Source organism: Natator depressus, chromosome 1 (assembly GCF_965152275.1).
Source record: "Natator depressus isolate rNatDep1 chromosome 1, rNatDep2.hap1, whole genome shotgun sequence".
NCBI lineage: Eukaryota > Metazoa > Chordata > Testudines > Cheloniidae > Natator > Natator depressus.
Window position 1 is genome coordinate 308,531,887 of NC_134234.1, and position 27,778 is coordinate 308,559,664.

At 40.2% G+C, this 27,778-nt stretch overlaps 1 protein-coding gene across 3 annotated transcripts in view; it reads right to left on the minus strand.

Moving 5' to 3' along the window:
• GRM8 (glutamate metabotropic receptor 8) overlaps positions 1-27,778 on the minus strand; it is a 457,362-nt gene that overhangs the window by 61,166 nt on the left and 368,418 nt on the right. For all 3 annotated transcript variants that reach the window (XM_074942359.1, XM_074942357.1, XM_074942358.1), the window contains exon 8: positions 27,344-27,480. In XM_074942359.1, the coding sequence (XP_074798460.1) occupies positions 27,344-27,480 (137 nt within the window). The remainder of the gene's footprint in view (positions 1-27,343; positions 27,481-27,778) is intronic.

Sequence of the window (27,778 nt, forward strand, 5' to 3'; positions counted from 1 at the left end):
TCCTGGCCAGAGGAAAAATCCTCTCACCTGTAAAGGGTTAAGAAGCTAAAGGTAACCTCGCTGGCACCTGACCAAAATGACCAATGAGGAGACAAGATACTTTCAAAAGCTGGGAGGAGGGAGAGAAACAAAGGGTCTGTGTCTGTCGGTATGCTGCTTTTGCTGGGGATAGAACAGGAATGGAGTCTTAGAACTTTTAGTAAGTAATCTAGCGAGGTATGTGTTAGATTATGATTTCTTTAAGTGGCTGAGAAAGGAACTGTGCTGAACAGAATGACTATTTCTGTCTGTGTGTCTTTTTTGTAACTTAAGGTTTTGCCTAGAGGGATTCTCTATGTTTTGAATCTAATTACCCTATAAGGTATCTACCATCCTGATTTTACAGGGGTGATTCCTTTACGTCTATTTACTTCTATTTCTATTAAAAGTCTTCTTGTAAGAAAACGGAATGCTTTTTCATTGTTCTCAGATCCAAGGGTTTGGGTCTGTGGTCACCTATGCAAATTGGTGAGGATTTTTACCAAACCTTTCCCAGGAAGTGGGGTGCAAGGGTTGGGAGGATTTTGGGGGGAGAGACGTGTCCAAACTACGTTTCCCAGAAAACCCAGTTAGAGTTTGGTGGTGGCAGTGGATATTCCAAGGACAAAGGATAAAATTAATTTGTACCTTGGGGAAGTTTTAACCTAAGCTGGTAAAAGTAAGCTTAGGAGGTTTTCATGCAGGTCCCCACATCTGTACCCTAGAGTGCAGAGTGGGGGAGGAACCCTGACACTACTACTGTGCAGTATTTGTTCTTGAATGTCCCTCAAAACTCTTGTAGTTGGTAAAAACATTTGAATGTCTCACAAGTTACATGATCCAGTGACAACAGAGGTAATAAATGCCCATCTTGAGAAGGTCACTAGTAATGAGTCACATTATAGTTTTCATTCCAGTAGATCTGGCCCACAAAATATGTACCACATAATTCATATTATGACAATATAATGTTACAAATATTGGAAAAACTTCCCAGAAGAGCAAACTTGCTTCTTTTTTTCTTAAAAAAAAAAGTAATCATTTTAGTCTTCCAAGCCTAGAATTATCTAAAACAGAGTGATCTTTCAAGGCTCAGAAAATGTACGTAAAAATAGGAAATATTCAATATTTGAGGCTGAGGTGGGTTGGAATGTTTTATTCCCCTATTTCACTTTATTTCTCCCAATTCTTTTTTAAGGCTAATCTGATGATTAGGTTCATAGATCCAGATTGTCCGAGACATGGATAAAAGGTCCCTAGCAGACAGGAAATTATGTGAGTCCCTGCTTATGGGATTTTCATTGCATCATTAAACCTTAGGAGAAAGAAGAAGTAGTAAGCAATTGGGCCTTCTAAATCCAAGGACACCCAGTGATCTTCAAAGTTGTTTTGCCTTCACAGAGTTTCACATTCAGCACTTCTTCTATACTTGGATATTCCTTTGGGTCTGGGGAAGGGTACAATGCTGCAGAAAGCAACTGTTCTCCCAGCTTTGCTCCATCCCACTCTACCACCCTCTTCCTCCCCCTCCACTGCTAGGGATCCCTGCAGATCACTCAGAGACCACTCCCATGGAGGCAGAGTGAGAGCAGGATGATACCACAGAGCAAGCGTTACTTCTCTTTGGTGTCCCCAGACCTGCTAGAGGTCCCCTTTACTCGCAGAAAGGGAAGCGGCAATCCAGCTCACATAAATTAAAGACTGGAAAGACATGTTGCTGTAGGTCATCTAGCTGAACCCCCATGTACCTATAAACCTCCAGTATGCTATGCACTTCATATGTTTTAAAAACTTTATTTTACTTAATATGAATGTATTGAAGTAACTCAGTACATTTCACAGTCTTTTACAACACTCTCAAAAGCCCTTGCAGTTTTCCTAACATAAAGTGAACAATATAAAAATGGATTAAGCACCCCAAACCTCAAGGCATAATCAACTCGTAAACTGACAGGATTGCATTTTTCTCTGAATTTAACTAGAGACCCACTGGTTATAAGAAAGGATAGTAAGATACGAAAAGGAGAGGGAAGAAGACATGGGACAAGATTTTCACAACTGTTTGCCTAAAGCTAGGTTCCTAAATCCACACTGAGGCACTAAAATAAATGGTCTAATTTTCAGAAGTGTTGAATGTCCATAACTTCCACTGAAGTCAAAGGGAGCTGCTGGATGCTCAGCACTTTTGGTAATCAGGTCATTTATGTTCGTGTGTAAATATGGATTTAGGGGCAGAATTTTCAAAAGTGTCTAATGGAATGCATTTAATTAAATTCATTGATTTAAATGCAAGTTAGTCTCCTTACATGCTTGGGTGCTTTGGAAACTGCCTCGTGGGTCCTATCTGCATTTTTAGATGCCTAAATGCCTTTAAAAATCTCACAAAAAGTGATTTAGGAGCTTAACTTTACACGCCTATTTTTTAAAAAACTTGGCTTAGAAGACTAAAAATAAAAATAAGGCAAAAATAAGATAGGAGAGATGAGAAAGAAGAGAAAGTCCCAGTAAGAAAAAATAATAATTAGTGTATCACTTCTGGGACTATTTTACCCACGGTGAACAAGAGGCAGACCTTCTGTTGCTCAGACTCTGCTAAAGCTGGCTGAGGTCACTCAGATTATTTGATAGTCTTTGGTAAACTTCATTTCTGGTAGGCTCATTTTTGTTACTTACATTTGTGTGTGCCAGCTTCTTAGTGCTCTCAACTGCAACATCAGCACAAGACCAGGAAAATTACTATTTTAAATCCATCCTAATCTGTTACCCACGTTAGGTGAGTACAGAATAGGCTAGCTCAGATTTTATTATTGGTAATAGTTTAAACCTGATTATTAATTTTATTTCAGTGGCTCCTCTGAATTTTCAAACCAAACTCCTTGATGGAATTATGTGCTACCAAGATGTGTCTAAAGTTCCCTTAGCAAAAAAGGCATTAGATGATGAGCTGCCATTTTCCACTCTCTTAATGATTATCCGCATAATAACCAAAAACAGAGTTTATAATTTATAAGTCAGCAAGTTAAGGAAGTATGGGCTAGATGAATGCACTATAAGAGAAGAATGAGAGGGGATTTGATAGCTGCTTTCAACTACCTGAAAGGGGGTTCCAAAGAGGATGGCTCTAGACTGTTCTCAATGGTAGCAGATGACAGAACGAGGAGTAATGGTCTCAAGTTGCAATGGGGGAGGTTTAGATTGGATATTAGGAAAAACTTTTTCACTAAGAGGGTGGTGAAACACTGGAATGCGTTACCTAGGGAGGTGGTAGAATCTCCTTCCTTAGAGGTTTTTAAGGTCAGGCTTGACAAAGCCCTGGCTGGGATGATTTAACTGGGAATTGGTCCTGCTTCAAGCAGGGGGTTGGACTAGATGACCTTCTGGGGTCCCTTCCAACCCTGATATTCTATGATTCTATGATTCTATGAATTATTTCCTTAAATTACAATATTTGTTCGTTTTAGAACTAATTTGTCTGGACAGAGAGAATGTGCCTTCCTTGCTATTTAATCCGGAATAACCATCATAAAAATCAACTATGTAGGAGATGAATGCCTGATGGAGTTGTAATTTGTTCAGATTTACAGCCCTAAAACTCATTATATCAGCTAACTGATATATATAACATAGACTGAATGCCATTTCATAACAACGCTGAGTAAATAGTGCCAGTCTTTTATGAACAGTACAACTACATTTGTTCTTTAACCTCTAATAACAAAACTAAAAAATAACGCTGGGAGAGCTGGGTTAATACAAGGCATGATCTGTACATGCCGCAGTACAGCAGGCATATTCGCAATCCAGCACCTACATTCCTTTAGCTACTCAGCAACTAATTTAATTAGCAATGCTCTTAGACACTAAAGGAGACCAACCATTAATGTTCTTAATAGGTTCCATAACAGGTTTTTTGAAGCAGACTTTCCATTATTAATGACAATAGACCAAATTCTGCCCTCCCTCAAATACTACAGTAACCAATGACAATATCAGAACCTGGACAGAGAGAGAGAGAGAGAGAGAGAGAGAGAGAAACAGATTGATCTTATTGCTGGGGCAACCCCACTGACTTTCCTGGGAAGGACAGAATCTGAAGAATAAATCATGGTTTTATAGGTGTTCATCAGGGCTCTACCTAAATATTATTGCAAGGCCCATAAAATTGCTTCAAGATATATAATATTATAACTTATCATTAGGAAATTACCTTGTATTTCAACTTTTTAAAACCTTAGTTCAGAACCTGATATTTACTCAATGACAATTCAATAACAGAAAGATATTTCTTTAAGGATAATGCTGTAATGAGCTGAATAATACTAGCTATAGACAGAGGAAGTCATCAATCAGTAGTATCTCTCTAGGATATAAATGGTGTATTCTGGTGGTATTAATTGAACAAACAGGCTAATGTTTTCATTTAGAGTCAGGCAACTCAGTTCTTCAGAAGCATCAAAACTTCTGGGTATCAGTTAATGTGGCTTTTAAAACATATTCTAATCCTGATTTATAAAAATGGCCAAGAACTAAAATGTTACCCACAGCTCTTTCCAAGAGTTTTGCTTAGTTCTGTCACAGATCCCTACAATTATGTCTTTTCTGACTAAAGGTTCATCACTGAAACAAAACAACTGCATGATATAATACAATTTAGTCTAATATTTAGCCTTTTGCATTATATAATGTATCTATAACTCCCAAAGTACAAGTTAAACTCTCATGTACCTTGTCCAACCAAGTATTTGAACCATTACGTTCAGAAATTAAACTGAAACTGGCTCACCAAAAGTGAATGTTATTCATTACAAGCCTAAATATGATGATCATTGGATTTGGCCTGCTAGCCAGTTTTTATAGCTCCCAAGACAGGCTGGGTGTACTTACAGGCTGAAATTACAAATATTTAACTATGGATGTTTAGACAGGAAACAAGTCAAGGGCAACCAATCCATCAGAAAGCAAACAGAGTCAGAGATAAAAACTGTCAGGAATCTGGTTTGCCAATGGCAGTGTCAAGTCAGTTTCATTACTAACTTCATCATGTTTGCTGTGAAATGTCAGCCCCTGACCGCACTGCCTGATGTTTTCCTGCACATTGAATATTGATTGTCATTTCCTGGATGCCCAGGTTTAGACATCTGCCTAAAGCTTGACAAGGTCTTCTACTTTACTACAATCAGTTATAAAATAATCCAATCCTAAACGAAGCAGACTGGATGAAGATTCTGAATAACAGAATCAAATATGATTATCACTAATGCACCAGCTTGGAATGTTATGAGAAATGTCATTATCTCCATTTTAAATCCGGGAAAAGAGAGGCATGGAAAAGCTAAGTCATTACATACTGAATCTCTGTTAGAATCAGGATGAGAGATTAAGACTCCTGTTAACCCACTAGCCCACAATCCTTCCTAGGCAAACCACTGAACCTCTCTATGGGTACATCTACATTTTGTGCTGCAGGTGTATATTCCAGCTCAAGGAGACATACTTGCAGTAGGTCTGACTGAGCTAGCATTTTAAAAACAGAGTGTAGCCATGGCAGCACAAGCTGCAGGAGAGACTAGCTGCCCTAATACAGTCTCGTCTGGAATGCTAGGCATGTACTCAGGGTGGCTTGTCCACTTGTGCCACTGTATTTTTTAGCACACTAGCTCAATCAGCACTAGCGTGGGTATGTCTCCTCAAGTTTGAATTTACACCTCCAGCTCAAAGTGTAGACAGACCCTACTACCTCTCAGTTTCACTGGATGTAAGATGGGGCAATGATATTTACCATATCTGAAACCCTGAAAATATATAAGATTTAAGATGTCCCCAATTACATGTAGGTAGGTCAATTATCCCCATTATTTGGGACGAGAGATACAGAAAGATGAACTGACAATAATGTGTTCTAAAGGAATTTGTATAGGACTGACAGTCAACAGGCCTGGTTGTGTGATACTAGTGTGATGTTGAACCCCATAAGGCTTTATGGAAATATGCTTATGAATGTATATATGACCTAACTGGAATATGTTTTATGCTACATATGCCATGTAACCTATCTCTGTAAAGGTTATGATTTACTGAATCTATTCATCCTATTTGTATGCATGTATCATTTTTGTATTCGAAGTTATGAATATTGGCTGTGTACTGGTTTGATTTTAAGTAACCTTAGTAAGGCATTTGGGCAGCTTCTTTAGAAAGGAATTTGCAAGTTAAGTGCCCAATCAAGAAACACTTAACGGACAATGGATCTTGGAAGGCTCTAATCCACATAAGAAGACTACTTGAGGACATTCAAGGTAGCATGTGAACCATGGCTGCTACCTGTAAGTTCTGAATCATGCATGGACATGTGACTTGCCCATGTGACTCCAAAACTCCATTTTGTAGCTGGATTCTACACAGTGGGAGGGAGGGGTGTCCACCCACAAGAGAAAGTCTATTTAAACCCTTGGGAGACTCCTCCATTTGGTCTTCAGCTGGCTCAAGAGATAGCAGCTCCACCCCAAAAGATACCTTAAAGAAACTGGGACAAAGGACAGTAACTACAGGGGGTGTGAGTGATTGCTGGACCCAGACTAGAAGGAGACTAGTCTGTAAAAGGAAGCTTACTGGAACACCTTTGTGGGTGAGGTTTTATCTGTATTCAGTTTTCTTACTGGCATAGACTTGTGTGTTTTATCTTATTTTGCTTGGTAATTCACTGGGAAGATCTGAGGGTTGCAAGGGAGCATGGCCTGCAAACCAACCCTCAGGTTTATAATCCACCAAAGCCATTGGTGCCCATTGACATCTGCATTGGAACAATCCTTCTGGGTACTTTGGGGTGATAACCTCAGCTAGATAATAGTTTTAAATAAAGTTGTGGCCTCTGCATTTAACCATATTATGATGTCTGTCTCTTATTGTTGCTGTGTCCATATAAATAATAACATCTACCAACTTGACTAAAAAATATCTGTAAAGTTCTATATCAGAACAAAGTACTATTAAAGCCTGACAGGGATAGAGTAATTCTGGACAACGTGACTCACAGTTGTGTGTTTAATACATTAGACCCCAAGGCCTCTCGAGACCACCATGTTCTCTTGTCTTTTTACAAAACTATTTCTGTATTTTCAGAACAAAAATGATTTTCAATCTTTCTCAAGCATTGCAATAGAGTAAAAATAATGTGCATGAAATTTTGAAATAAACATTGATGATTTTAAATGCTCCAATTTCACAAACTTTTTTTTAACTTATAAACTGAAAAAAAATGTAACAACAACAACAAACATGAATTTGTGTAAGAAATATTTCTCCCAATATTACCACAAAAGCAGCTTGGGTAGATAAGGACAGTTGTGGTATTGAGGCTGCTGACAGGAACTGGAAGTCCTGGCACAGTCAAGGAATTATGATGTGATTGGAATAACAGAGACTTGGTGGGATAACTCACATGACTGGAGTACTGTCATGGATAGATATAAACTGTTCAGGAAGGACAGGCAGGGCAGAAAAGGTGGGGTAGTTGCACTGTATGTAGGGGAGCAGTATGACTGCGCAGAGCTCAAGTATGAAACTGCAGAAAAACCTGAGTGTCTCTGGATTAAGTTTAGAAGTGTGAGCAACAAGGGTGATGTCATGGTGGGAGTCTGCTATAGACCACCGGACCAGGGGGATGAGGTGGACGAGGCTTTCGTCCGGCTACTCACAGAAGTTACTAGATTGCAGACCCTGGTTCTCATGGAAGACTTCAATCACCCTGATATCTGCTGGGAGAGCAATACAGCGGTGCACAGACAATCCAGGAAGTTTTTGGAAAGTGTAGGGGACAATTTCCTGGTGCAAGTGCTGGAGGAACCAACTAGGGGAAGAGCTCTTCTTGACCTGCTGCTCACAAACCGGGAAGAATTAGGAGGGGAAGCTAAAGTGGATGGCAACCTGGGAGGCAATGACCATGAGATGGTCGAGTTCAGGATCCTGCCACAGGGAAGAAAGGAGAGCAGCAGAATACAGACCCTGGACTTCAGAAAAGCAGACTTTGACTCCCTCAGGGAACTGATGGGCAGGATCCCCTGGGAGAATAACTTGAGGGGGAAAGGAGTCCAGGAGAGCTGGCTGTATTTTAAAGAATCCTTACTGAGGTTACAGGGACAAACCATCCCGATGTGTAGAAAGAACAGTAAATATGTCAGGCGACCAGCTTGGCTTAACAGTGAAATCCTTGCTGATCTTAAACATAAAAAAGAAGCTTACAAGAAGTGGAAGATTGGACAAATGACCAGGGAAGAGTATAAAAATATTGCTTGGGCATGCAGGAGTGAAATCAGGAAGGCCAAATCACACCTAGAGTTGCAGCTAGCAAGAGATGTTAAGAGTAACAAGAAGTGTTTCTTCAGGTATGTTAGCAACAAGAAGAAAGTCAAGGAAAGCGTGGACCCCTTACTGAATGAGGGAGGCAACCTAGTGACAGAAGATGTGGAAAAAGCTAATGTACTCAATGCTTTTTTTGCCTCTGTCTTCACAAACAAGGTCAGCTCCCAGACTGCTGCACTGGGCAGCACAGCATGGGGAGGAGGTGACCAGCCCTCTGTGGAGAAAGAAGTGGTTCGGGACCATTTAGAAAAGCTGGAGGAGCACAAGGGCATGGGGCCAGATGTGCTGCATCCGAGAGTGATAAAGGAGTTGGCGGATGTGATTGCAGAGCCATTGGCCATTATCTTTGAAAACTCATGGTGATCGGGGGAGGTCCCGGACGACTGGAAAAAGGCTAATGTAGTGCCCATCTTTAAAAAAGGGAAGAAGGAGGATCCTGGGAACTATAGGCCAGTCAGCCTCACCTCAGTCCCTGGAAAAATCATGGAACAGGTCCTCAAGGAATCAATTCTGAAGCACTTAGAGGAGAGGAAAGTGATCAGGAACAGTCAGCATGGATTCACCAAGGGCAAGTCATGCCTGACTAATCTAATTGCCTTCTATGACAAGATAACTGGCTCTGTGGATGAAGGGAAAGCAGTGGATGTGTTGTTCCTTGACTTTAGCAAAGCTTTCGACACGGTCTCCCACAGTATTCTTGCCAGCAAGTTAAAGAAGTATGGGCTGGATGAATGGAAGATAAGGTGGATAGAAAGTTGGCTAGATTGTCAGGCTCAACGGGTAGTGATCAATGGCTCCATGTCTAGTTGGCAGCCGGTATCAAGTGGAGTGCCCCAAGGGTCGGTCCTCGGGCCGGTTTTGTTCAATATCTTCAAAAATGATCTGGAGGATGGTGTGGATTGCACCCTCAGCAAGTTTGCAGATGACACTAAACTGGGAGGAGAGGTAGATACGCTGGAGGGTAGGGATAGGATACAGAGGGCCCTAGACAAATTAGAGGATTGGGCCAAAAGAAATCTGATGAGGTTCAACAAGGACAAGTGCAGAGTCCTCCACGTAGGATGGAAGAATCCAATGCACCGCTACAGACTAGGGACCGAATGGCTCGGCAGCAGTTCTGCAGAAAAGGACCTAGGGGTTACAGTGGACGAGAAGCTGGATATGAGTCAACAGTGTGCCCTTGTTGCCAAGAAGGCCAATGGCATTTGGGGATGTATAAGTAGGGGCATTGCCAGCAGATCGAGGGACGTGATCGTTCCCCTCTATTCAACATTGGTGAGGCCTCATCTGGAGTACTGTGTCCAGTTTTGGGCCCCACACTACAAGAAGGATGTGGAAAAATTGGAAGGAGTCCAGCGGAGGGCAACAAAAAGGATTAGGGGACTGGAACACATGACTTATGAGGAGAGGCTGAGGGAACTGGGATTGTTTAGTCTGCGGAAGAGAAGAATAAGGGGGGATTTGATAGCTGCTTTCAACTACCTGAAGGGGGGTTCCAAAGAGGATGGCTCTAGACTGTTCTCAGTGGTAGCAGATGACAGAACAAGGAGTAACAGTCTCAAGTTGCAGTGGGGGAGGTTTAGGTTGGATATTAGGAAAAACCTTTTCACTAGGAGGGTGGTGAAACACTGGAATGCGTTACCTAGGGAGGTGGTGGAATCTCCTTCCTTAGATATTTTTAAGGTCAGGCTTGACAAAGCCCTGGGTGGGATGATTTAGTTGGGGATTGGTCCTGCTTTGAGCAGGGGGTTGGACTAGATGACCTCCTGAGGTCCCTTCCAACCCCGATATTCTATGATTCTATGATATCGAATTAGAATAATAATTGAGTGTATTCATTTGACACATATATTCATCAGCTATATGGCATGTTACTAGAGGATATAAGGGGTAAATTGTTTTGGGTTGTTGGTATTTGTTTGGTGGCTTAATCTTTTCAATAGATCCATCAGTTAGAAAAAATAATATGCTTTACTTCATGTTAAAGTACTAAATGCTCCTGCTAGTTGTTTTTCCTTTGTTGCTGCTTGTTTGTTTTAAAGTTACATTTGTGTGGGTGAAAAAATCTCTATATTCATTCCTCCCACAGCAAAATAATTGACTGCAAGTGTACAATGAATATATTCTCGTGCATTCCACTTGACACTGTATTTCCATTGTGTTTGAAACCCTTGCTTAGAAATCAGCAACTCAGAAGGCAACTCATTTTGTTGAAAATAACCTGTGAAAGATAACTTTTTTCCTAGAAGTTATAATGGACTACAGAAAAAAGTAGGCATGACTTTTCATCAGAATGGCCACATTGGGCCACACCAATTTTCCATCTACCCTGGTTCCTGTCTTCTGACAGCAGCCAGTGCCAGATGTTTCAAAGAGGATGAACAGAACAGGACAATTTTGCGTGATCCATCCCCTGTCGTCTTGTTCCACCCTCTGGTAGTTGGAAGTTTAGGGAAACCCAGGGCATGGACTTACATCCCTGAATCTCTTGGCTAATCGCCGGTGATGGACCTATCCTCCATGAGCTTATTTAATTCTTTTTTCAACCCAGTTATACTTTTGGCCTTCATAACATCCAATGGCAATGAGTTTCACAGGTTCTCTGTGTGCTGAGTGAAGTACTTGCTTTTGTTTATTTAAACCTGCTGTCTGTTAATTTCAGCAGTTGATCCCTTAGTTCTTGTGTTATGTGAAGGGGGTAAATAATAATTCCCAACTTACTCTTTTCATACCATTCATGATTTTATAGATTTCTAGGTTGACCATATTTCCCTGCGCTGAAAACGGGACACAGGGTAAAAGATGGTCAATGTTCAGGTGCTGGCCTAAGCCCTTGTGTTGATGCTTGCCTGAGCTGAGATACTTGGCATCGCAGTTTGCCTGAGTCCTGCTGCATGGGGCTGGTGTCACCACTCGCTGGAGCTGACATCACGGATGCCACAACTTTTTTGGCAAAACTGGACATTTGTCCTGTTTGCTCTTGCCTGAACATTGCTTCGTGCCCCCCCTAGAGCAAGACTAAATGGAACAAATGCCCAGTTTTGCCAAAAAAAGTCATGACTTCCAGGACAGAGCTTAAAAAGGGAACTGTCCTGGCCCAAATTGGGACATATGGTCACCCTATAGACAGGGGTGAAAGTAACGTAAGCAGGGTGGCCGGGGTCCTGAGCAAGGTGCGTGGGCAGCTCTGGGCTCCTAGAAGGGGTGGGGCTGGGGCCAGACTTCCCAGCCAGCCATTCAGTGCTGCTGGGCCCGTGCCGCCCGGGGCTCTGGGAGCAATTTAAAGGGCCCGGGGCTCCAGCTGCTGCTGCAGTAATGGTAGCAGCGGCTGGGAGCCCCAGGCCCATTAAATCACTTCTGGAGCCCCATGGTAGTGGCAGCTCTGGGGCTCTGGTGGTGATTTAAAGGGCCAGGGGCTCTGGCTTCTGCCAGAAGCCCTGGGCCCTTTTAAATTGCCAGGGCCTGGGGAAGCTGCCCCTTTTGCCCCCTTCTTCTCCCCCCCTCCCCCAATCAGTGGCCCTGCTGGTACAGTTGGCTGTGGACCATACCAGCTCACTTTCACTGCTGCCTACAGATGTCTATCATATCCCTCCATAGTAATCTCTCTTACAAGCTGAGTAGATCCAGTCTTTTTAATTTCTCTATCTATGGAAGGTATGCCATACATCTAATCATTTTTATTGTCCTTCTCTGTCCTTCTTTTCCAATATATCTTTTCTAATATATCTTTTTTGAGATGAGATGACCAGAATCTTTTATATATTTATCCTTGCAATAGGGCAGTCCTATTATACCAATTTTAAAAATGGGGAATTGAGGCAGAGTGGCTAGGTGACTAGTCCAAGGAAGTCTGTGGTGGAGGAAGGACTTGAACTTGGGTCTCCTACATCCTTTGATAGTGCCCTAACCATTGCCTGCTCTTCCTCCTGTGATCAACAGGGATGTGGAGTGGTTTCAGTTTCCCCAATGCTCATAGGTGGATCAAAGTGGTAGGAGAAGGAGTGAAGAAATATTAGGATCAGGCGGTAATGGAATAGAGAAGAAAGTCAAGAACGAGGAGGAGTGGCCAGGGGAAGGGAAAAGGAGGTCAAAACTGCTATCAGGAAGATAGGTGTTGCCAAAGATGAGAACAGCTACCAAGAAGGCAAAGAAGGGTAAGTAACTACTAAGGAGAGTGAACAAATAGGAGAGGGTAACCACCGGAGAAATTAAGGGGAAGGGGTGAGATGCCTAGATAGAGAACCACCAGGAGAAGACTCCAGATCAATGAGGCTTATATTACTTTTTTATTTTATTTTATTCATATTTTGACCCCTTGAGATGTTACTTTGAAGTTTGTTTTCTGCTGCTTCTTGGTATTCAAGCTGGATTTTGGTGATGTAAAGTAATTGCCCCACTGCTCCAGCATAAACTGGGAGGAAGAGTCTGGAGAAAAGAAAGCAGGGAAGTACATTACCTAGTTCTCACTGGAACTTCTGGCAAACTTTGGCCAAGTTTGGAGTGAACATTTCCAGAGTTATGGCTTGCACATTTGTAGTGAAACCTGATTAGTCTGATAACTTCACACTGAAGCAAGCATTTGAGAATGGGGCTTCGTAAAATAGACACAGAAACCCAGCAAATGTCAAATATTTGCAGGTTTGATAATTATGTGTGTGGTAGGCTGGCAAGCCCTAAGAACCATGCATTAAAATTTTTCTGTGATCACTGGAAACACATTGCTGGTGACATGCAGCTTTCATAATTCAAAGAAACCAGTTATTTAAACTCTTAAAACATGAGCAACGATTTCTCAAAAAATAAACACCAGAAACCAAAAAACACTGTACACAGCATATTAGCTTCTGTTCTCATCAGAAAGACTCTTATCCTCTCCACTTCCCTTGCGCTCAGTATCCACTAGGATTAATAAAGCTATATTGGAGTGCTGCTTATCTTATGTTCATAATAAAAAATGATTTTGATGAAAGAAGAAAACTGGAGTTAAAAGGGAGACTAGAGTGGAGGAGGACAATGTAGTGAGCAGAAAGGAATTAATGTGAGTCGGTGGATGTATATCTCTCACACCCCTAAACGCTTACGGTGGAATCCTGGCCCTACTGAAGTCAATGGAATTTGCTTATAACTGCCGTGGAGCAGGATTTCACCCCCAGGGCCCAGTCCTTCAATCGTAAGCAATGAAACTCATGGTAGCTGCGCACTTATAAAGTGGGACACATCATGGACATTTTACATGGGAGCGCATCATATCACTGCACCATAATCTGCACTGTCTGCCTATTAGCTCCCAGGTAGAAATTGTTGGTTTTAAACTGAATGGCTTGGGACCTGATTACATAAGCGCCTGCTTCTCTCCTCATGTGAGAGGGAAACAGCTAAGTGAGCAACAAAAGCACTTGAACTAACACCCTCTTGGTTTAAAAGGTAGGCGCTGGTAATAAGCCATTTTCTGGGACAGATCCTCGCTTTTGGAATGCATTCCCTTCTTCAGTCTGCCAGAAGCCAGAGGCCAGATTTGTAAACCAGCAAGGGAGGCTGCAAGGATCACCTTTCCCCCTCAGGCTTATGGGGAAAGGGCAGGTTGCAGTGTAGTCTGGTGGGCTGTCAGTAAGGGGTTACTGACATTGCTGCAGATAAGTATTACTGTGGATTTTTATGGCATTCCAGGATGCATTTTTCTGTGTTTGTGTATGATTTATATTTTTGTAGTTGTAAATTTTAATTGCCATAAAAGCACCTAGAGCGGGAGAGAAGCTCTTCACTTTCAAGGGAAATAAAAAAAATTACCCTCTTCTACTTAAAGTTTTTATGCCCCAGAAGTATCCTACTCAAGTTGCTCTCAAGAGACTTTAAGTTAGTACATAACACATTTCCCGTGGAGTGTTCTCAAAGAAAATATATGACAGCAAATGAATCATAGAGAGTAATTGCAAGAATGACCGCATCTTTTCTATTATACTTGTGGGCAGGGGCGCTGAAACAATTTGCATAGTGCGGGTACTGAGAGCCATTGAACCACACTGTAAACCCTGTATATAATGGAAACCACTCCAAACCAGGGAGTGTGGCAGCACCCCCAGCACCCCTAGTTCCAGCACCTATGCTTCTCGGATTTTCTTGAGAATTCATATTCATTTCTTGTAATTCATATTAAAATTGGTGGCAAATTTGTGTCAGGGAAACGCAGCTAACTTTAATTATTCTTTGCATTTCTATAGTACCTTCCATGCAAGCATCTTAAGATACTTTTCAAACATTAGTGAATTAAGGCTCATAACATTCCCACAGTGATAGACATGGTAGGAGAACCTAAATAGAACAGAGAGACCCAGATCATTTTCAGATGTTTAAAGGAGAAGGCTACAGCACATTAATACTTAACTTTCACCACCAGCTGAACTAACCAGCTACTATACCATCTTTCTTTTTTGTACTTTTTTTTTTGGGGGGGGGGAGGATGGGGTGGAGTCAAAGGAGGGAATTGAGCTATTTATTTATATAGTATGTTTTTCCATGTTCAATCCTTGAGGGGGCCATTTAGGGATCTGGGGCAAAAAGAAAAGAGGGGAAAATTTTAGGGGGGAGGGATAGCTCAGTGGTTTGAGCATTGGCCTGCTAAAGCCAGGACTGTGAGTTCAATCCTTGAGGGGGCCATTTAGGGATCTGGGACAAAAACTGGGGATTGGTCCTGCTTTGAGCAGGGGGTTGGACTAGATGACCTCCTGAGGTCCCTTCCAACCCTGATATTCTATGATTATGATTCTATGAACTTGAAGCATTTCACCTTGCTAAATCCAGAGATTTATATATTGATATTACTTTAAGGTGCTATCAGCTGTCACTATAATAAAAGTCATATTTCTTTTTTTAACTACATGCCAGTTCTTTTTAGGGAAAAGTCAGATCTTCCTACTGTAATTAGCTCCTGATATGTCAGTTCTACATAGACAAAAGAAAATCACATCAGCGTTTTAAACATGATTCCAGGGCTGGGTGAACAAACTGGATCCAAACATCTGAAAACCTGAACTGGCTCAGAACTGTGAGACAAATGTTTGTTTGTATTTTGAGACGTCTAGCTGCAAAGGAAAAGCTTGTTTTCAGGTCTGTTTTGCCACTTATATGAAGAGTCAATACATAATTTGAAAATTCTACACTTGGACTTAGTGAGCTGCGAACACACAAAACAAGCAAGAGAAACAAATTTAAGCTACAGAAAATACTGTCAAGAAGATTTACTAGAAGAAATATCTTTTTGCTAGGGATAAAAGACAAACATGAACAAAAAAGTAGAGAAGACTCAAAGCATAAAACATTTTGAGCTGCAATAAAAATTAAATAAAGAGAAACAGTAGTAAAAGTAAAACATTCTGATATCACATTGGAGACCCCCAGTTAAAAGGTTTCAGGATCTGACTGCTGGGACACTAGAGACCACATATATCACAGAGGTTGAAAATTTTGTTTCCAAGGGGGGAAAATAAGAGGGGATTGCTGATGATCACACCATTCCTCATGATTTCCCAGCCACCTGATTATACAGCATCAGAGATATCAAAAGTAGAGATGCTGGATTCATCCCAGTTATCCAGAGGGAAAGTGCTGCTGTGAGGGAAAGCAAAGGAATGGCTCAAAGTAAATGAGAAGGGCCCCAGATTGTAGGCATGGTTTTTGGGGTAAGCTGTGTACCTACATCCCACCCACAAATGAGGGGAAATGCATCAACATGTGTGTCTTGGACATATTTCAGTTTGGAAAATAATTAAGTGGGCTTCATATATTGTCCCACGTGAAGGAGCAAAATCCAATCCGGAGGTAATAAAGGCATGGGTTACCATGGTGAATTCTGTGTCTGAATGTAAAGATCTTATGCATCTAGCAAGGAACAGATCTAAAAGGCACATTTCACTACTGAAACCCTCTGAAGTGGCATCAGGTGTACTGCAAGTTAGTGAATGCATAGTGCAAAGAATGGAAAACAGCCTCAATATTGAAGGCATTAATCTTCTCTACTGTAACAGCCCTGTCAAATGCTTCCTCCACACCACGAACATCACCTCCCTCATATCCAGACTGAGCTTCAACTTCACTATCATTCAAGTACTAATCTGGAGAGATTCATAGATTCTAAGGCCAGAAGGGACCATTGTGACATCTAGTCTGACTTCTTGTATGACACAGGCAATAGAACTGTCCCAAAATAATTCCTAGAGCTTTTTAATAGAACATCCTGTCTTGATTTAAAAATGGTCAGTGATTGAGAATACACCCACAACCCTTAGTAAATTGTTCAAATGTTTAATTACTCTCGCCATTAAAAATTTATGCCTTATTTCCAGTCTCAATTAATCCAGCTTGAACTTCAAGCCATTGGATCATGTTATACTTTTCTCTGCTAGATTGAAGAGCCCATTATTAAATATTTGTTCCCCATGTAGGTACTTATTGACTGTAATCAAGTCATCTGTGAAGGAGCAGAGGAACTGCCACCTGGCACAACAGGGGTTAGAGAAAACGTGTGTGCTCAGCTAGCCCCACCCCAGTATACATACAGTGGATGCCAGGCCTGGAGCGGGGAGAAGAGAAGGGAGCCTGGCTCAATTGGGGGCTGACTGGCAAGGAGGCAGGAGCTCTCTGTTCGCCTGCCTGAAGCCAACACAGCCACTGGTGGCAAATAAGCCTTCCCCTGCCAAGGGGAGCCTGCAGGTATGCCCCAACTGCAGGGTAATTGAATTAGCGGGGCCAGGACCCAGATTAAAGAGACTTTAATTGGATGTAGCCCAAGGAAATGGGTCTTGAACACACACCCCGGCCAAGAGGCAGACCCATCTCTCCTGTTAAGGGGTTGAACTACACAGGGCCCTGGGGAGGATCCAGGTCCCCCTCTACCCCTCTGACCAATGGTATAGCCACTAGGCCACCCAGTCACTAAAGGCCCCTATCACATTATCCCTTAAACCTCTTTGTAAAGTTAAATAGATTGAACCCTTTTAGTTTATCGCTATAAGGCATGTTTTCCAATCCTTTAATCATTCACATGGCTCTTCTCAGAACCCTTTCCAGTTTATCAACATCCTTCTTGAATTGTGGGCACAAAAACTGGACACAGTATTACAGCAGCTGTCACATTAGAGCCAAATACAGGAGTAAAATAATCTCTCTCCTCCTACTCAAGATTCCCCTATTTATGCATTCCAGGATCACATTAGTTCTTTTGGCCACCATGTTACACTGGGAGCTCATGTTCAGCTGATTATCCACTATGACCCTCAAATCTTTTTCAGAGTCACTGTTTCCCAGACTAGAGTTGTTCATCCTGTAAGTATGTTCTTTATTCCTAGATATATACAGTAATGATAAAATGTAAGCATTTACAATTGGCCAAATTAACATGCACGTTTGCTTAGACCCAGTTTACCAAGCGACCCAGATTGCTCTGAATCAGTGACCTGTCCTCTTCATTACTTATCACTCCCCTGGTTTTTTTGTCATCTGCAACCTTTATCAGTGATGATTTTATGTTTTCTTCCAGGTCATAGAAAAAGTGTTAAATGGTGTAGACCCAAGAACCAGTCCCTGAGGGGTTGATGATGATTCCTCAATCACAGTTACATTTTAAGACCTATCAGTTAGACAATTTTTAATCTATTTAATGTATTCCATGTTAATGTTCTATTGTTCTAGTTTATTTATGGAAATATCATGTGGTACCAGCCAAAAGCCCTTCAAAAGTCTAAGTATATTATGACAATACTATTACCTTTACCAACCAAATTTGTAATCTCATCAAAAAAAATACCAAGTTAGTTTGAGTGGATCTATTTTCCATAAACCCAGGTTGATTTGTATTAATTACATTATCCTTCTTTAGCTCTTTATTAACCAAGTCCTGTATCAGTTGCTCCATTATTCTTGCCTGGGATTAATGTCAGGCTGACAAGCCTATAACTACCCCGATCATCCCATTTACCCTTTTTAAAATTGGCACAACAATAGCTTTATTCCAGTCTTCTGGAACTTCCCTAGTGCTCCAAGACTTACTGAAAAGCAACATTAACAGTCAAGCCAGTTCCTCAGCCAGCTTTTAAAAAATTCTTCAGTGCAACTTATCTGGACCTGCTGATTTAAACATGTCTAACTTTAGTAGCTCCTGTTTAACCTTGTGGAATGAAAAGACTGTTATCACTAGCATATGATGAAACTATATAATTTGTTTTCCCCCAAATACAGAACAGAAATATGTATTGAACAGTTCTGCCCTTTTTGCATTATTATTGATAATTCTACCATTTCCATCTAGTAGCGGATAGATATCATTGTCAGGATTCTTTTTGTTCCTAATGTATTTTTAAAAACTTCTTATTGTCCTTAAGTCTTCTGGTCATAGATTTCTCCTTGTGTCCCTTGGCTTCCTTATCAATAATCTACATTTTCTAACTTCTGATTTATATTCATTACTATCATTACTTCCCCTTTCTTCTGTTTGTTATATATATTATTTTTTACAAACTGCCTTCACTTCCCTCTAAATCAGGTCTTTTGTCGTTGTTGTTATTTTAACCACCACAAGGGCTCTTCCTCAGTTGTAAGATTGTGGGGTTTGGGGAATCTAATAAGGTGTTCTTAAATGATTCCCAATTATCATTCACATTTTTCTGATTAAATTCTTCCTCACAGCTGATTTGTCTCATAATTGTCTTCAACTTTGTGAAACGGGTGCTATTAAAGTACCAAGTATGTATAAAACTGGTCTGGACTTTATTTTGCTTGCACATTATAAATTGATCCATGAGCACTTGTATACAAGCTACTATTAATTTTTAATCCTGTGATCAGTTCATGTTTATCTGTTAGGACCAGGTCAAATATAGAATTCCCTGTGTTGACTTCAGCACAGCAGAACTAAGTGTCATCCATGTACAGCTGCAACCACACCCCAAATTGCCCCATAGTTCTATACCATCCCCTATTTCCCTACATCCCAGTGACCTCAGAACACTTCCTAAAAAGACTTTCCTAAATTCAGCTAAAGTTTCAGTGCAATTTGGTATTCTGTCTTCACTTCCTACTCTAAACTGTAATGGTGTATAAACTGTTAATTAGTAACTCTATTTTTCCCAATGTTGGGTGGTTTCCAGAAATACACAAAGGGATTACTTTGCATATCAGTTAATAAAATTTGCTTTGAGATTGATCTGGATGAAAGACGCTATATAAATGTACAAACATTAACAATATTTTGTGCTATAAATTAGTTAATACTATTGTGAGGGACATAACAAGCCAGGACAGAAAGTATGATAAAGTAAATGGAAACAAATATGAATTAGTAAATGAGCTGCCATGTGATGGTGGTTCTCTTTTACAAGACTCTATCCCCTGAAAATTCTATTCCAGAATGTTTTCTTTAATTTAATGATTTTTCATTTAGTAGTAGAGTTCAATTATTTAAAGCAAAGGCACAAAAATTAAAGGTAATTTAATCAACTACCCTGGCTGTTAACAATAAACATTATACCTCCAGATTTAAAGTACAGTTTAATTTTCAGCGACAAAAACAACCAACCAATGCTGGTGGCCTTAGCCTACTTTTTGCCCCATGTTCCACACTGCCTCACAATTTGCTGCATACATACTGTTGGCAACACATTCACTGAACTACTTGTTATACCTGAATAGATGTTTCTCTGTGTCAAATATAATCACATTGACAAGTTCCATAGAGCAACTTACCCAACACTCGATGGCTCTTAGTTGCTCTATCATTGTACAGTGGCCTTCAATGTGAAAGAGGAATTACTTATTGAAAAACTGAATAAGATTATTTAATTTATCATATGTCATAGGGGCTCTTTATATTTCTTGAAATGATCAGAAGTACATAAAAATAATCTGCAATCCCTCATGCTATGGCTATTTAAAGTGTAGTTCTTTCAAAGCATATTTGTTCCTGTATGTAAGGATCACAAAAATGACAGAATACTTACTGCTGAAGCAAGAGGCTTGTGACAAATTCATAGTCAAGTTTTTCATCACACTTCCCAGTGTTTTACTGTGTAAGCAACCCCATACTTCACTGGAGAAACCTGACTTTCACTGACCCGGACAAGGTGGGAAAAATCTCTATTTGTCTTAGCTCTGGAGCAGAGGCAGTTTTATTGGCAATGTGGCATCTTTCTAATGATGAACAAATGGTTATCCAAGTTCAGGGCATTTCCTCTGCATCTCACTTTGTTTCCCCTGTACATAGCATTTCATGGAAGCCTGACTTCTATTTCATTGGGGGGAAAAAAGACTATTAATTCTGTCACACAGTAAGCTTTAGAGGAGAAGATATGTTCTTTTTATGTATCTTTCTATTCATTGAACCCTGAATCAAAGGTCTGTTCAGGTGTTCAATAACGTACGATATGCTTCCTAATCTAATAGAAGTACTTCTCCAAATCAACTGATGTCTTTTCTACATCTATATTCATTTTGCTTTTTTCTTCAAAGGTAAAATGTTTAATAACATTGGGATGTGCAATCTCCCAATGCTACAAATGTTCCATTTTCCCACTTTTTTCCCAATTAGGCACTCACAGAAGTGCTACTTTTAAAAATAATCTCTTTTTGGCCCAACCTACCTATTTCACAGACTGGCCCACAGACTACATTCATTGTCTGCTGTTATTGATTGGGCTGTTAAGTCTGGCATCTGCACTTCCTGCGAAGAGGCTCCCTGATGTATTCAGACTGTTAGTGAAGGAGAACATGAGTCATACTCATCTGTCAATTCTATTGAACACCCAGGTCTATTTTAGTGGAGCCTAGCAACTCTCCCCAGCATTATCTAATGGTCTTTTCCTGCCTGGCTTTGAGCTACCATATACTACAGAGAAAGTAAGTGGAACTTTTTCAGGAACAGTAGAGAAAATCCACTTCTTCATCCATCCATTCAGTATTATTCTTAAGACATCCTGACCAATGTCATGATCATTTGCATTGTTGGAAAGCAAGGCTGAACTGTATTGCTATGAGATTATTTGCATGCAAAAGCACACCCATCAACCACCCTGGTCACCATATAGTAAAATATATTAGGATGATGACGAGTGGTCCAACTTTTTTTATCCTCCATTAGGTGCTCCTACTAGGAGTTCTTGTTTTGTTTTTTAAATTTTTCCAGTGTTATACTTCAAGTTTGGATTCAGCAATGTTCTATAAAATCAAATTTATATTAGCCATCAGAGGAAAATAGATTCTTTGGGTCCTTTAATGAAATGTAATGGCCTAGAGCAAGTCCTGAATCATGTTTACTACAGGTAGAGAAAACATCATGACCATCTTATATCATTTGCTTTTGCTGCAGGTAGACAAGAAGTCAGTATAGTTTTAATTCTGACTCATAAAAATTGAGGGATCTCAATTCTGATCCTCTCCTACAAGGCTAGGCTTATAATATGTGAGGCCTCTAGCCACTGGACAGAGACTGAGCAATGACTCACCTCCTCTGGTGACGCTACTGCCAGAAGGTAAGTTCTGTCTGCTCTCTAGGATTTCCAGTGTTCAACTGTTCACCAAAGCTTATGCTTCAGGTCAGCACTGTCTTCTTATGATTACGACTATCTCTGCTAGATCTTCATATCCACAAAGGTTTAATTTAACCCTTCCTTAGCTGAAAAGCACTGCAAATTAAGATGCAGCCACAGAATAAAAGCCATAAACAAGTCACTTAACATTCTTGTATACAGTCTCTGTTAATCTGAGTGACCAGGCTTCTTCTTACTGCTAAAACAATCTTGTAAATCTGTGATGCTTTTTTTTTCTTCCCCAACTTCTATTCAGTGTAGGAGGAAAGAAATCTAATGTTAAGTACAGTTTTTCATAAACTTCCCTGTGTTTCACTGAAAAGTTTTATTGTGTTTAGATGTCTTCTTGTCTTGCTTCTCGAAGATGGTGATAATTCCAGTGTGCCTTTGCTTCAGCTTTTCATAGCCTCAACCAAGCCCCAGATATTAGCTGTTCTAAATTCTGGGTCAAACCAAAGCCCCAGGTCAACATGACCAACTTCAAGTTCAGATTTGAATCTGATCTTCCTGGTTCAGGAATTTGTCTAGTTACTGCAGTTGAGAGAAGTGGTCAGTAAGCATTTCTAGCTAGCACTCATGTTACAACACAATCTACTAAGTGACCCAAGTTCTAAAAGGGGATTCATTATTAATCATAGAAGGAAGTACATTTGCCAATTCATAAATGCCAAGGACTGCTAGCTTGTTTTTAACAGCTTTCCTCCTGTGGAGATTACATGGCTGAGGGCTCAAATTTGCTAAACCAACACATTTGTTGGGAAGTACTACATCTGACCTGGTATGCAGAGTACTGTAGCTAAATGAATAAAGCATGATTTTTTGGTGGAAATAAAACTCCCGTCCTTTATGTGTTTCTTATTTGTTATGAATATGAGCACCTTTTTATACAAATATTACTTCTTTCAATGTTTGCTCTGAAATACCTTGCCTGCTACTAGTAATAAAGAAATGGAAACCACAAACAGACACTTAACTTACTGTCAAGGATCATACTTTATAATAGCCCTAAATTTCTGTCATCATAATATAAAAATCAAATGCTTTGTGTCTGATTATTATTTATACTGAGCCCCTTTTACAGGAGTCTGGGAGTGTAAAGGGATTTTAAAGTGGGTGTAAATGTACACTGCCACAGCGGTAAAACATGGCCTTATTGTGAATGAGAATCAGGCTCTTTGGGTTTGTGATATTCTTTTGACAGCTTTAAGCATCTGCATTCAGATTGGTCTGGTAAAGGTCAAGTGTCTGATGTCTCCAAGCCAAACAAAATTCTGTTCTTGTGTTCAAGTATATATATAGGAGCTAACTATGCTTTTTTTATATTTTGACTTCTATATTGTGTTTGCCAGATGCTTTGCTTCCATATTAGCATTGTCAGGTTAAAATGTTTATTCTTGTTGGTTCAGTGTTGAGCAGTAATCATAAACCCTGATTCTGGAAGCTATAGCTGCTGCGGAGGGAATCTGAAAGGTCAGTCAGCCTGAAGGAAAGCTGAGGATTAAAGGAAGAAACCCGTATCATAGCTAGAAGGAGCTCTGAAGCCGGTCAAGTCTGCTGACAAACAAACCTTTAGGGATTCAGATATAGAGTCTTTATCTAACTACTCTATCTAAATACTAGTGTTAGTATTTTCTGTACCATGTGAAAGCCAATATCACACAAAAAGAGGGACAAGTTGCCCATGAGACCCTGAGGAGCCAGTGAAAACTTCTGAAGAACCAAAGTTCCCAGCACACAAATCCTGAAGGTCTGGCTTAGAGTCAGGACCAGACAAGAGGATAGTCTGATGCACTGCAGCCAAAATCTGATAGAAAAAATATCGGGGACAATCCTGAAAAAAATTTCTAGTTCAATACTCCACAACAGAGAAATGTACTAATCCTTAGCTAAACTTAACAGTGGCTATTGATTGTTCACAGAGAAAGCCCTAAGAATAGACACAAAACTTTTATGAAGTTTCACTATCCTGCTCAGAAAAATATAGTTCACTGAAGTATGGCATTTACTGAATAAAGTAGATTTATGAGAAAAGTGTATTAGCTTACAAAGCAGTTTGAAATGAAAATGTTGCAGAAGCTGGAATAGACCATATGAACGGAAGTGTAGCATCATGCACCAAACGTTAGAGTGGCACAGCAGGAACCTGAGTTCTAGTTTCTGGCCTGCTGGGTCCCCTTGGGCAGTATTCCCTCTGTAAAATGGGGGTGATGATACTGTACTTACCTCCTTTGTAAAGCACTTTGAAATCTACTGCTGTAAAAAATTAGTGTTAGGTATTATAGATGATATTTGGTTAATATTCATTAAAAATCGCAGTCATTTAACAACTGGGTATGTAATGTAGCTTCATTAAAAGGAAGGTATCCACTCTGGAGGGTGAGAAAGATATTGAAATAAAAAGGCCTGTCCTTTGTAGGTCAGTAATGTAAAAAGTTGGTCTATTATCTTACACCAGTATATTGCCTTTGATACACCCATTGCCATCAATGGAAATTCCACTGGGGATCAAAGACCATAATATGGTTTGCAGTGTGATGATTAACAGTGCTGGTAATTATCAGTAAAGGTTACCCAGTGCCCAATAAATGTTGTCTAGTGAAAGAAATATATTATTTTGTTACAATAGGTAATCAGTAGATAAAATAACACCCACACATGAACTAAGCTTGGTGAATAAGGAAATAGAACCTAAACAAAATCTATCATCATCATCAATAATTAATTTATTTCTATTGTGCGAGTGGCTAAGGATCCAAACAGGGATTAGGACCCATTGCACTAGGCACTTTGCAAACACGATTACACGGAAACAGTCCCTGCCCCAGAGAGTTTATAATCTAAAATTTAGACAATATGTGGCAGGTGAATAAGAAATCAAATAGGAGAGGAAATAGGAGAGAAAGAGATGGGAGGACAAGATTGTAGCAGACACAGGTGTGCTTGTATTCAGTGTTTTCAGTTGTAACAGTGTTTTCAGTACTCCCTGGTACTTGCCAGCCTCACCTTATATTTCACACACCATCATAATTACCATATGACAATGACATACAGGCGCTATATAGAAAAGAACAAATAACCAACAGCAACAGGACTGAAAAGCTAAAAGACTGAATGGGAGCTTTAGTCATCTTTTTTGGAAGAAAACATGAATGCAGTTACAACTAAATCAAACAGAACAAAGCACAAATAATTATGAAAAGTGTAAATATTTAAATAGAAATATTTCTCTTCACCGACAAGCTATTTCACATGCTACCAAAACTGTAGCATTTCATGGTATATGGAATCTATCCCAAAACTGTAAGGAACACAAATTTAGTTTCAAGTTCTTGTTCTCATGTGTTCAGGACCTGGCTAGTACATTTCTCCTTATGTTGTTGAGCACTTCTCTTTCACGTCTCCTATTTCTCTTACACTACTCAGCAGACTCATACAAAGAGGAACTCTCCCTTTCATAGAAGACTACAGGAAGGAGATAACACAGGCACATAACCTGTTGTCAAAGGCTGCATATTTGTAGGCTTCTATTTGGGCCCCAAAAATAAACCATTAGTGTCTGGCCAAGCAGCAATAGAAACTTAATAGTAGATATGGTAAGGTGATTTATCAGAGCTGTGGCTGAAAAGGGGAAGCTATTATATTGGTAGCACTCTGATAATTACTGCAAAGTAGTCTCAAAGGAACAATAATTTGTAAATACTTCTAGCTTTGTTTTTGTTATTATTTATGTACCTGTTATACTGAAAACCAGAGCTGTGTGAAACCGACTCTTTGAGGTTTGCATGATATCAAGATCCAATGGGTGGATCCAGTCATCAAGGTTCACAATTCCTGAAGTTCATTTTGTGTTTCAGGTTTGCAGAGACCCAGAGCTTAATTTGTAATGAAAGAGGTACTGGAGCTCAAGCAATTTTTTTACATTCATAACTGATGCAGCAAGCCCAGAGGTACTGGGGCTATGAACGGTCAAGTTTAGAGGTGCTGGGGCTCAGCCCTGGCGAGCCCTGGCACAAATTAAGCACTTCAGAGACTCCAAACCAACCTCACACCAAACCCTGTAAGTTTTTTTGGGTTTACACTGAACCTGGTGAATTTCAGCACCCTCCTCCTATGATCATAATTTCCCCTCCTCCTTACATTGTGTTATTTTCTGAAGGAAAGGTGGTGTTCCATGGCCAGCAGCCTCTCCCCTTTAGGTTGTAGCTATCTGCATCTTTGGGGTGTGCATAGCTGGCCCTACCCCTTGTTGCAGGGATTCTCCATTTGATATGGTGTTTTCTGCTGAAAATATACTCCAGAGGGAGGTAAAGTGTCTTCAGTGAGGCAGCAATGGATCTTAAGAGCAATTCAAGTTTAACTACTGATGGTGACAGGATTGGCTGCCAATTCACCTGCATTTTATGGATTAGACTTAGATTTCCACTCAAAAAAAACCAACCAAACAAAAAACGTGCTAGATGGGGAACAGGCCAGCCAGCCAGCCATTTCCTGAAGATCTGATGGCATGGGGAAAGGATTGTTGGCCTTTTCTTCACCAGCAGAGACCACCAGGTAGGGATGGTTTTGGGACTACCTGAATTAAGCAGGGTGCATGAAGGGTATGAAGGGATTTGGTATCTATTGGGAGGGTGGATATAATGAGGAGAACAGCATTCTGTGAAGGGGAAGGAGGATCCCCAGTCAGCTCAATTCTTCTTCTTCCTAAAGCCTGAACAGTGGTTTGGATTCATACTAAAACCCAGGATCTGGTAAAACTGCTCGCTTTCAGGTTTTGATGTGAAATGTTCCCACAGCCCAAATGAACACTATGTACAACAGCTACCACAGTAGAAATGTATATTTTCATTTCATGGCACCTTGATGCATGAATCTGGGCTATTTATTGTTCTTGTTGAAGTGTTATCCAAATTAACAGTATAAATATATAGCCATAACTTCATTCCAGCCTCTCCCTTTTTTATGTTCAGAAATTAACATTTTATTGGTCTGGCAGCACAGTAGCCCTGTACTTCACTTTCATGTGGGTGATCTGAAGTCAGGAGTGATTGCTGGACAAATCTGCCCCTTGACTTCAAGGAAATTGCACCCATTTGCATCAAGGACATGAGTGGTGTACATCCAATCTTTTTGTGTAATAGCCTACTTATGAAGAAGAAACTTCCATTACCCCTACCTGGCTATAGAGAAGATTCTAAAATACAGTTTAACAGAACAGAGGAACACAAGGGGAAATCTGTACTAAAATACAAGATATTGTTTTAGCTCCCTTGCTTAGGAGAAAAATGGGAATTTTCTTGCTGCTGCCAATTATAAAAAATAATATATGTTTTTTAAACGAAAGCTCAAATGCTCTAACTTCTCATTAATGAGAACTATGTAATCAGCCTGCTACTTACAGTTAGGTGAAGTTGATTTGTCCAGTGACCAATTACTTTGTATTCTGCACTTTTGTTGGTCATTTGATACTGAAATATATCATAGCGCCCAGGTGCATCTCCATTTTCATTGAAAATAACAGGCGTTCCAGCACTCCCTACAAAAAAGTTGAACAACAATTGAAATAAAGTTCCTCCAAAAATATTCTCATAAATCTACTTTAGCTTCTATTTTTTTTCTTTAACATGTGCTGGAAAAAATGAGACAATATGATATGATTACATCAAGCAAGTTTTCATGCAATGTTGCCAGCATTATAATAAACCTAAAAAACTTGCAGAGAAAGGCCACAGTTACTTGTAGAGAAAGGCCATTGAAAGGACGTTATTACTTGCATCACAATATAAACTGTCTGTCAGTGCCAGCTAACCTATGTAAAATTAATCAAACCAAAT